At 42.7% G+C, this 11195-nt stretch overlaps 2 protein-coding genes across 2 annotated transcripts in view; one reads left to right on the forward strand and one right to left on the reverse strand.

Annotated features, from left to right (window-relative positions):
• Positions 1-11195, reverse strand: part of BCAS2 (BCAS2 pre-mRNA processing factor) — a 248526-nt gene that overhangs the window by 94367 nt on the left and 142964 nt on the right. The window lies entirely within an intron of this gene.
• Positions 11087-11195, forward strand: part of KCNA3 (potassium voltage-gated channel subfamily A member 3) — a 1892-nt gene continuing 1783 nt past the window's right edge. The window contains exon 1 of the mRNA XM_044673171.1: positions 11087-11194. Within this exon, the coding sequence (XP_044529106.1) occupies positions 11087-11194 (108 nt within the window). The remainder of the gene's footprint in view (position 11195) is intronic.

Genomic DNA, 11195 nt, shown 5'->3' on the forward strand with positions numbered 1-11195 from the left:
TCTCTCTCTCTCTCTCTCTGTGTGTGTGTGTGTGTGTGTGTCTGTCTTTGTCTTTGTCACTCTCTCTGTCTCTCTTTGTCTTTCTCTGTCTTTCTTTGTCTCTCTCTCTCTCTCTCTCTCTCTCTCTCTCTCTCTCTCTCTCTCTGTGTGTGTGTGTGTGTGTGTGTGTGTGTGTGTGTGTCTTTGTTTTACAGTCCCTGCCCCACAATATTCACAAGAGATAGCTGGGCTTATTTTAAATGTCTGTTTTGATTATTTTTTTTCCTCTGAGGTTAGCAGCCTTTGTGAAGGAAGCCCAATTTCCCCTATACAGAAAGGCAGTAACATAGGCACAAGCCTTCAGATGACTTCAGTGAATTTTAGAAGATTCACTTCCCTCTGGTAATAAGCCACTCATCATGCCAGGCTGTTGGGCTGAGCATAGCAACCACCAGAGAATCATGAAACAGCAGTTCGGATCTCTGGGTTTTTTCTCATCTTTCATCACTGACTTGCGACCTTTGGTACCTTCCTCTTTTTATTCCCATATGTCAAATGGAAGAGAATAATAACCACCTTCTGAGAATGGGACAAATCCAGGGAATTCCTTTGATCACATTGGTGGGATTCTATACTAATGATCAATTAGTCATCAAGGATGTGTTAAGCACCTACTGTATGCCAGGCACTGTATTAGGCACTGGAGATATGAAGGAATAAATGAAACAGTTTCTGCCTTCAAGGTGTTTATACCCTGTCAAAGAAGACAACATGCCCATATAGACATTTATATAAATGATATACAAGCTAAATACAAGGTAATCTGGAAGGGGCTGGGACATTGGCAGCTAAGGGGATTAGGAAAAGCCCTAAAAGGTAGGTGGTGCTTGAGCTGAGTTTTGAAGGACACTGGGGATTCTAAAGGGTATAGATGAGGAGCTAGTTCATTCCAAACATGGGGGTCAAGTATGATGTTCTATGTGTGAAGAAGGCTAGTTTGGCTGAATCAAGGAGTGTGGGAAGAGAAGTAATATATAAAAAAACTGAAAAGGTAGGTTGGGCAGATTGGGGAGGACTTTATTTATTCATTCATTCATTTATTTCCTTTAATTTTATTTTTTAGGATATTTTCCCATGGTTACATGATTCGTGTTCTTTCCTTCTCACTACTCCCCCCCCACAGAGGTACAATTCCACTGGGTTTTACATGTGTCATTGATCAAGATCTATTTCTATATTATTGATAGTTGCACTGGGGTGGCCATTTAAAGTCTGCATCCCAAATCATATCCCCATCAACCCATGTGTTCAAGCAGTTGTTTTTCTTCTGTGTTTCTATGGGTAGGTCTTTAAATGACAGAGAAGTTGCATTTGACCCTAAAGCAGAGGTTCTGGATGTTTTTGAGTCATGGATCCCCTTGAAAGTCTGCAGAAGCCTAGGGACCTCTTCTCAGAAGAATACATTTTTTTAACTCATATCTTCTGTCTTGGAATCAATACTATGTACTGGTTCCAATTCAGAAGAGCACTAAGGGTTCCACATTGGAGGGGGTTGGGGGAGGGCCTTGAGTGATTTGCACAACTACTAAGTGCCTGAGGTCAAATTTGAACCCAGGACTTTTCATCTTCAAGCCTGGCTCTCAATCCACTGGTCTACCTAGTTGCCCTCTAGAAGGATGTTTTTAAAAAGAATAAGATAAAAATATAGAGGATTACAAAGGAAATAAAAATGAAATAGTTATGAAAATATGTTTAAAACAAATTTACAGATCCCAGGTTAAGAGCCCCCAGCCCCTGGGGTAATAGGAATTTATTGCATTGGTCAATGACCTGAACATACTTTTAGGAAAATCACTTTGGTAGGTATGTGGAAGAGAGGTTCAAGAGGGCAGAGAACTGAGGCAGGGTAACCAATTGGGAATTTGTAGTAGTAATCCAGGTGAGAAGCAATTTTATCAGCTGCCATGGAATTAATTATCATCTCTATGCAAATGATTCCTAATTCTCTATATATAATCCTAGTCTCTTCTGAGCTCTAGTTTTGCATCATTAATTGTTTATTGGAAAGTTTAAAAGTAGATTTTATATAGGCATCTCCAACTCAGTGTGCCTCAAAGAGACTTCATTAGGGGGCAGCTGGGTAGCTCAGTGGATTGAGAGCCAGGCCTGGAGATAGGAGATCCTAGGTTCAAATCTGACCTCAGACACTTCTTAGCTGTGTGACCCTGGGCAAGTCACTTAACCCCCATTGCTAGCCCTTACCACTCTTCTGCCTTGGAGCCAATACACAGTATTGACCCCAAGACGGAAGGTAAGGGCTTAAATAAAAAAACAAAACAAACAAAAAAACAGACTTAATTATATTTTCCTCCAAGCCCTCCCCTTTTCTGAACCTTATTATTTGTCTTAATAACCATGTTATTTAACCCTCTTTTATGGCTCATTGTGATGTGGAGATGACCTTAGGTTCTTGAGGCTAAAAGAGCAAGGCTGGAGTTGCCAGAGGTTTTACCCTGCTGAACCTGTTTCAGGAACCGGCATGATGAAAGAATGGTATCCGAAGCCCAACCTCGCTATGTCTGAAGAATCTCACCAAGGAAAGGATTGAATGCCAGGTTGTGAATTTTTTGGCCATTATAACTCATGAAGTCGTTTTGTAAAGCATAGAAGGGCTGTGATAGGACTCACCAACTATACAATATTTTTACTCTTTCTATGTATGTGTGTCTATAGGATAAACTGGTATGGACAGCTCCCAAGTGAGAAAATTACCTCTGTCAAAGTAGATCTTTCCTCACTCTAGCCCAAATTCTACTCAGTCATTAAAGTGATTTTCCTAAAGGGCAGATACATTATGCCAGACCCTTACTTTCCTGGATTGCTCCCTTGGACTTCCATATTCTGTTTGACGTTTATTTAGTTGATGGTATTAGTATTGTTTAAACCCTTTCCTTTTGTCTTAGTAACAATTCTAAGAAGAGCAGACTTTCATTATTATTATTTTTAAACCCTTACCTGAAGTCTTAGTATCAATTCTAAGACAGAACAGACCTTTATTTATTTATTTATTTGTTGGTTGGTTGGTTTTATTTATTTATTATGATTATGATTATTATTTAAACCTATACCTTCTGTTTTAGAATCAATTCTAAGACAGAACTGTGGTTAGGGCTAGGCAATGAGGGTTAAGTGACTTGCCCAGGGTCACACAGGTAGGAAGTGTCTGAAGCCAAATTTGAATTTAGGGAACTCAGGGTGTGCTGGGGCTCTACTCACTGTGCTATCTAGCCACCTCCTCTTTTACTTTTAAAGCCCTTCAAAAGCCCAGCTTTTCCGGAGCTTTCTAGTCTTCTTATACTTGCCTGTTCCACATACTCAGGTCCACTGATGCTGATTTCTTTTCACCCTTTCTAGAACATAAATCTCTATTTCCTGACCTTTCCAGCCTTTCCCCTGGGCAATCTCCCTTACCTTCAGTGCTTTCCTTTTTTGCCTCCTCTTTCAAGCTTCCTTGGCTTCCTTCAAGACTCAAACAAAAATCATGTAACCATGGATAACTTTTCTAAAGAATAAAAATTATTAAAAAAAAATTTTAAAAAGACTCAAACAAAATCTTACCTTCTGCAAGAGGACCTTCCTAGTCTCCCTACTGCCAGTGCAGATCACCTCTCAGATCACCTCGTTTACCCTGTATATATCTCTGTCTTCAAAGCTATTTGCATGATGTTTTTTCCTCCTCAAAGTGAATCCTTTGAGGGCAGAGACCCTGCTTTTGCCTTTCTCTGTATACCTAGTGCCTGGCATGTAGTAAATACTTAATAAAGGCTTGTTGAAAGAATGGCTCAAAAGAAGCAATGAAAAAGCTCCTATCCTGTCTCTTTGCAGAGGTAAAAGATCCCGTGTGTTGCACAGGAAACCTATTTTGAAACCCTTTCAATGTATTAATCAAATATGCTGATTTTTCCCCTCTTTTTCCTTTTTTGCCTTTAAAATTACTATTTTTATATGAGATGATTCTATGGGAGGGGTTGAGTTACTAGGGGAAATGATGGCAACAGGGAAAAAAAGACATCAGGGTAGCCAGGTGGCTCAGTGGGTAGTGAACCAGGATTGAAGACAAGAGTCCTAAGTTCAAATATGGCTTCAGACACTTCCTAGCTGTGTGACCCTGGGCAAGTCACTTAACCCTACTTGCTTCACCTTTACTACTCTTCTGTCTTGGAACCAATACTTAGTATTGATTCTAAGTCAGAAGGTTAAGGGTTTAAAAAAAGGCATCCATAAAAATTAATTGAAAAAAATTAATAAATACTTACTGACCCGACAGCATTATCAATGGGACTCTGTGAAAAGAATACTGGACATGGTATCACGAGAACCTTAAGTTCGAATACTACCTCACTGCTGCTTATTATACACCACTGTGTATCCTTGGGTGAGTTATTTAACCTCTATAACCTCTGTCTCCTCATTTGAGAAATGAGGATATTCAAATCTGGCCTCAGACACTTTTTAGCTGTGTGACCTTGGGCAATTCATTTAACCCCAATTGCCTAAGCTGTGCTGCTCGTCTGTCTGAGAACTAATACTAAGAAAGAAAATAAAAGGTTTTTGTTTTTTTTTAATGGAGACATTGATACTTCTATGGATCAAATGAGATCATCTAAGTCAAATCCTTTGTTCACCAGATGGTTCTAAACAGGTCAGCTACTCTAGCTACTGTTATCTGTATAATAGCAAGTTGTATTATAACAGGTATCAATTATATTAGTTGATTAATATAGAAGCAAACATTTATTGGATGCCTGCTATATGCCTGACATTCCACTAGGAGACAGATGGAATAAAAAAATCCTTAGAAAGTATGACACACTCTCCTTGTCCTCAAGGAGTTTACTAAGTGGAAAGAGTTAAATAAAATAGGAACTAATAGAGAACAATGAAATACTCATCATTTTTGAGGCCACCATCATCCCAGTCACTGGACTTTGTAACCTAGGACTCATACTTAGCTATTACATCTCCTTCCCCTACATCAGAATCCTTACTGAGTCTTTTTCTTTGTATCTCCATGGTATTTATTCACTTTGTCCTTTTCTCTCCACTGTATTGCCACCACCCTGGCCAAGACCCTTATTGCCTCTTGCTTGGAGTGCTGTAATATCTTCCTAACTAATCCCTCTGCTTCTCAGGTTCGTTCTCCAAAATCATCGTCCAAACACAACTGAGGTCATTGCCTTGATCATAACCTGCAGTTGCTCTAATTTCAACACTTTTCCTATTGTACTGCACTGCTTCTGGATGGTTCTTCTTGGAGTAGGGTGTCTATGTTAGAGAGTAGTAAAAAATCAATTTGAATAGGCAGGGTGTCAAATCATGTGTCACCATGTCATTTGAATTGTGCTTTCTAAATATCTTTCTATTTTTCCTTTCCATTCTCATACATATCACCTGAGTTCAGTTTTTCTCATCATCTCTCACTCAATGAAGTGCTATCATTGAAGTTGGCTATTAATTGGTCTCCTGCTCTTAGATTTCCCTACTCTTAATTCCTTGAGCTAAATTAATCTCCTTAAAATATTGCTTTCATTTATCAAGGCACTCCCTTATTCAAAAACCTTCCATTGTTTTCTATTGCCCAGAAATATTAAACTCAAATAGAAACAGACCCTTACCAGCCCTATATTGACTTAGAAAACCACAAATTAACATTTTCTATATTGCATTGTATTTTTATAGAGTTGGCCGAACATTCCCTGGTTACATTTTAATCTGGTTCAGGCAGGAATTGTGCTCCCACATATCTCCTACAAGTGGAGTCTACGAGCCCACCTGTGGCCTAGAGGATAAAACCTTAACTTTGTTTTGGTGCTATCTAGGCAAGGCAACAAACAGTTATTAAGTGATTATTATGTAGTACTCACAGTGCTAAGTGCTAGGGATATAAATACAAGCAAAAAAGAAAGACAGTCCTTGCCTTTAAGGAGTTTAGATTCTAATAGAAGAAAGTAATATTCTAACACACAACAAGAACTAAAGGGAAGGAGGTGAAGATACCAAGTATGGGTACATGATGTTGAAGTCCCTCAAAGTCAGAAGCAAAGCTGGGAGGAGAAAATGGTTGACTTGCCTAGACTTTTCTCCAAAGTGGAGATTCCAGGAAGCCCTCAACAATGGGAGAAGGGATAAAGGGACCAGCAGAGGAGAGCGATGTTGCAGGGTAATCAGGGTGGAATGTGTGGTCCCAGGAGAGGAAACTTCAGGTATTGAGGTTCCAAAGTGAGACAGCATCTGAGGCACGGTGTTGAAAACTGGAAAGCTGGGGAGAAATGACCTGTTTGCCTTTCTAGTCCTGTTTCACTCAACTGCCCTATAAGAGTCCTCCAGCCAAAGTGTTCTATTCAAGGTCCTCTGAATTTAATTTGTTCTTTCTCACATCCTTGCCTTTGTTCAAACTCTACCTGAAAGCTCTTTTCTTTCTTAACAATCCACATTCCATCCACATTTTTTTTGCCCAGCATCCTTCAGTAAGCCTCATAACAACTCACAGTGATCTCCCTCTCCTCTGAATTCATTTCATTCACTGTACTACTCGTTTGATAATTAATTATGCAATTAATCAATTACTACTCCCTTGTTCCATCTCATGTATTGCTAACATACACTGCTATTTCACTTTCTCTGCCTTTTCTTTTTGACTGCAAGGTCATCCATGAATGTAGAGACCACATCCAACTTCAATACATTCTAAAAAATATTTCTTCAGGACCTTTTCAGTATAGAGTATTCTTGTCACTAGGAGCAATACAAAATTTTAATAGGATATGGTCCCTGCCCTCGTGTAGCTCATAATCTAAAAGTATGGCATATCCATGCAACTTGGTATTCCCACAACACCTTACACATGAGATGGCTATGAAATCTATATTTATAGATGATAAGCAGGCAGGCAGACCAGATAGATGGATGGATGGAGGAGAGAGGGATAGATAGAGATGTGGATAGATAGACTGATATGAGGATAGAGAGATAGATGGCTAAAGGGAAAGAGGGAGGAGAGAGAGAGAGGCAGAGAAACAAAGAGACAGAGAGAGAGAAAAGAGACAGAGAGACACAGAGAGAGACAGAGAGACACACACACAGAGACCTATATCAATCCTACTTATAAGTTTTCTAGAGTTAATAACCTCCTGATGGCTGCCACATTAGCTGCCTAGAAAGTGGTGAATTCTTTCCAGCCTAATAGTATTTAGAAGGGAACATAAACCAAACTTAAAACACCTCTTCCCCAATGGATAATTTGTCTCTGCATTTTTGGTTTCAGTTAGGCAGTTCTGGAATCCTGCACATGCCCAGAACAGCTTTTGGCTTTGCCACAATTCTAGCCTTGTGTGTTATAATAATATTATTATTATCCCCCAGGGGCTTCATACAGATTAATGAGACATTTTCAAAGTACTTTGAGCTACTCAGTTGGGGGTGTTAAATAAATGGCATATGTTATTACTAAAATTGCAATGTTGACTTGTTGTGATGGGTACTGCTATCCAACAAAGGTTAGATTGTACCCACCAGCTCACTTCCTGTAGGCTAAGGACTAGCCTTCAGAAGGCAGTGGTTTTCAGTTATGATAAATATACATTGCAGTGAATAGTCAGTAATCAGGCACAAACAGACTAGTCTTCCAATCTAGCAATGATTAAGCACCAACAAATGCTTATCATCAGAGAATTTAACTGTGTGCTGTAGCAGCAACTTCCCTGGGATTGGGAGTTTAGGAAATTTGGGTTCTAACTCTGGCTCTTTCATTGTGTGACCTTGGTCAAGCCTCTTAGAACTCTGAGTGACTCAGTTTCCTCATCTATAAGATATATTAGAAAAAGGAAGTACTAAGCTCCTTTCCAGCTCTAAAATTCTCTGACTCTAAAGGGTTCCTAGCAGGAGGCTGTAGTCTGAATCTGTCAGACAAGACATGAAGAAGGACGGAAATAACCCTATCCAAAGCAGAGCTCCTTCTCAGCAGGGAGAAGAAGCCTGAGACCATCCATCACAGGTCATCTTTGGCTCTGCTCTTTTTTGTCACTGACTAACACATTTTAGTGCTAATTTCTGAGAAACGAGGAATGAGTCACCTCCTCATTTAGACACATGAGTATATTAAACATTTGGACTCTGAAAATTAACAGGGTCTTTGCCTTTCTATGAGTTTTCTCAGTAGCTAATCAAACTCATTCTCAGGTGTCAAGTGTGTAAATTATACAAAACAGTGTGAATGGCACATAATGAGGTAGTGAGGAAGTTTGCTTAATGATTAGAGAACTTGACCTAGAACTGGGGTTCAAATTTCACTTCCTACCCACACTAGCTATTTGGCCCTGGGCAAGCCACCTTTCTCCATTTGCTTTCTCCATTTGCTTCCTTCTCAGTAAAATGGAGATGAGGACAGCATCTGTTTCACAGGGTTGTGGTGAGGGTTGAAACAGACAATGTAGGTAGAGCATTTTGCAGACCTTGAAGCCTTTCATACACGTTCCCTCTTAATTATACTGAAGATGTATGAGTGAAAGGGATTTTAAGAGTTGGCCACCTTCATATTGCATTTAGTGAATGTCTATGGTGCCTAGGACCTATTTGGGTAAGTTGAGGGAGCCCAGTGCAAACAAAACTGATATAAATGAGTGAAAGGAAAGAAGAGTGTAGTAGAGTGGCCAGTGAAGAGAACATATTGATAAGTGCCATACCATGGAGAGCTGAAAGGGGGAAAACAATGAGAAAAACTGAGAAATAAGCTCAATTTTTATTCCTGTTGTTTGCAGAAGGAAGGACACAGTGCATAAACTCCTAGGCTCAGAAAGGGAAAAAATACTCACTGAAGAAAAAGGCATCAAAATGCAAATACTGTGGCAGTACAGAATCCCTGCATTGTTGGGGACACTAAAAACTACTTTCCGTGAGTAAATTGCTAACCTGTCCTATATGTGGCCATTGTGTATCTGGAGGGTTGGGAGGGCAGGGGAAGGCTAGTGGGAGGTGGAGTTGTACCCTATGGTGTTCCACAGAGCTCTATCCTGTACCCTGAATTATTTACTATTTTTATAAATGACTGGGATCATGGAAGAGAGAACACATGTTTTAAGTCTATGGATGGCATTAAATTGGGCAGGTTTGCTAAATCCTTGGAAAATAAGGATTAAATTCAAAGTGACCTTGGCTATTTAGAGAAATGGCTTAAATGAAACAGGGGCAAATGTAAAAGCCTAGGGGGGGAAAAACAAACCTCCAGTAACAGAGGCGCAATATGGTGAATGAATACGTTATTTAACAACTAGAGCATGGCTTCGCTACCACTGGAGAAGCCAACAATGCATTGAAAGTACATTAAATATTGATTTTTGAAGCAGCTTCCTCCCCTCTCCGACTTAGAGCTGTCTTCTTAGGGCCATTGTTTTAAAAAATATACAGGTTTGCCAGTGGTACTGTCTCACCCCCAAGCCCACTCACTCTTCCCTTCACTACCAATTCCCCAAAGTCAACTCTTACAGTAGCTACCCCAGGTATCGGAGAGAACAGAGATGAGATTGGTTTGCCATCTCCATTCCCAAGTAGCCTAAATTTACTGGAAATTAGACCCTTAACGGGTTGGGCTTTCCCCCATTTTTTTTAGCCTCAGCTATAGCATTCTTGTGACCCATGCATAATGCATTCTCTCACTGCAGGAGGGACTCCCCGGAATAATTTTTCCGACCCATTTTCTTTGAACTCCAATGACTGCAGCACCCATGCCTCTCATACAGTATCTTACCCTAGCAGAAGATATATCTGTTTCTTTCGTGTCCCCTTGCCCACAGCCTTCTACTTCATCTTCCTCCTCCCACGGTTCAGGGGAGAGAGAGCATCGGCCCTGAAGCCAAAGGTTCTGCATCGTAATCCCTCCTCTGACGCTTACCACCTGTGTGACCTTGAGAAGGCCAGTTAAGGTCCCTGAATCTCATTTTTCTCATCTGTATAAAATGAGAGCTTGGAAGTAATGGCCTCTGGGGTCCTTTAACAGCTCAAGATCTTAAGCCTTCGATTCTTGATGCTGCCTGGTACCCTCGCCTGGCATTTTCTTCTGCTCTGTACCCTGGCCATAGGCTCTCAGAAATGGGTGTGTTGGACCCTGGCACCCGCCTTGAAGACGGCTTGGTGTCCTCGACACACTCCACATCCATAATCTGGCTTACACGGAGCTGGAGGGCTAGGCGGGGGAGGGTTTGGGTGGCACGAGCCCAAGGGGTTGTGGGGAAGAGCATGATGGAGCCCAACTCAGGTCGGAGTCACTGGGGGTTAGAGGGATGTGCAGGCAGAGAAGAAAGGGCTGCCGAGAATTGCACTCTGGAAGAAGACTTAGATCAGTGCCTGACACGCAGTAGGAGCTTAATGAGTGTTTGTTGAATGAATGAAAGAAGAGCATTTGAGAATCCACCCCCAGAGCTTTATGTTTTGCCCTGGGCTTAGGTTGATTGTGGAGGGGAAAGGGGCGACTGGCCAGGATGTTAGAGACCTATAAACTGCCATTTACTCTGTGTGGGAATGGGGCCGGGGTGCGGATACCTGGGCTCCCTGAGGTCGGCCTAGGGGGTCTAGGGTGACACACACCAGGTAGGATAGAGACCAGACACTAAAGGAAACCTGAGCTTCCTCCCGAAGCCCCGGGGTGGGGAACAGTCCCTCACTGTCCTATGCAGGCCTGGGGGGGGACAGGGGTGCGCGCTCCCGCCGCAGTGGGCGGGAAGGACCGGCGCGCCCCCGCCGTGGTGGGCGGGAATCCCGAGGTGAGAGGAGTGGGGCGCCGCGCGCGCGCCAAGCTGGGGGAGTGCACGGGGCGGAGGGAGGGGGAGAGAGGCGAGGCGCGGCGCGGCGCGGTGCGGCGAGGGGAGGGCTGGGAGGGAGCTGTCTGTCTTTGGAGGAGCCGAGGGGAGCGAGGCAGACCCAGACGGAACCTCTCGGCGGCAGCAGCAGCAACAGGCTGCGGGCTCGGCGGCGGCTCAGAGCCGGCGGGCGGAGGGTGGGCGCGGCGGGCTAGGGGAGGCGGTGAAGGGGCAGCCGCCGCCGCCTCCGCCGCCTTATGGACGAGCATCTCAGCCTCTTGCACTCGCCTCCGCCGCCCTCCGCCCGCCACCGCGCCCACCCCTCGGCGCAGCCCCAGCCCCAGCCCCAGTCGGGCGGCGGCGGCG

Source organism: Gracilinanus agilis, chromosome 4 (assembly GCF_016433145.1).
Source record: "Gracilinanus agilis isolate LMUSP501 chromosome 4, AgileGrace, whole genome shotgun sequence".
Taxonomy (NCBI): domain Eukaryota; kingdom Metazoa; phylum Chordata; class Mammalia; order Didelphimorphia; family Didelphidae; genus Gracilinanus; species Gracilinanus agilis.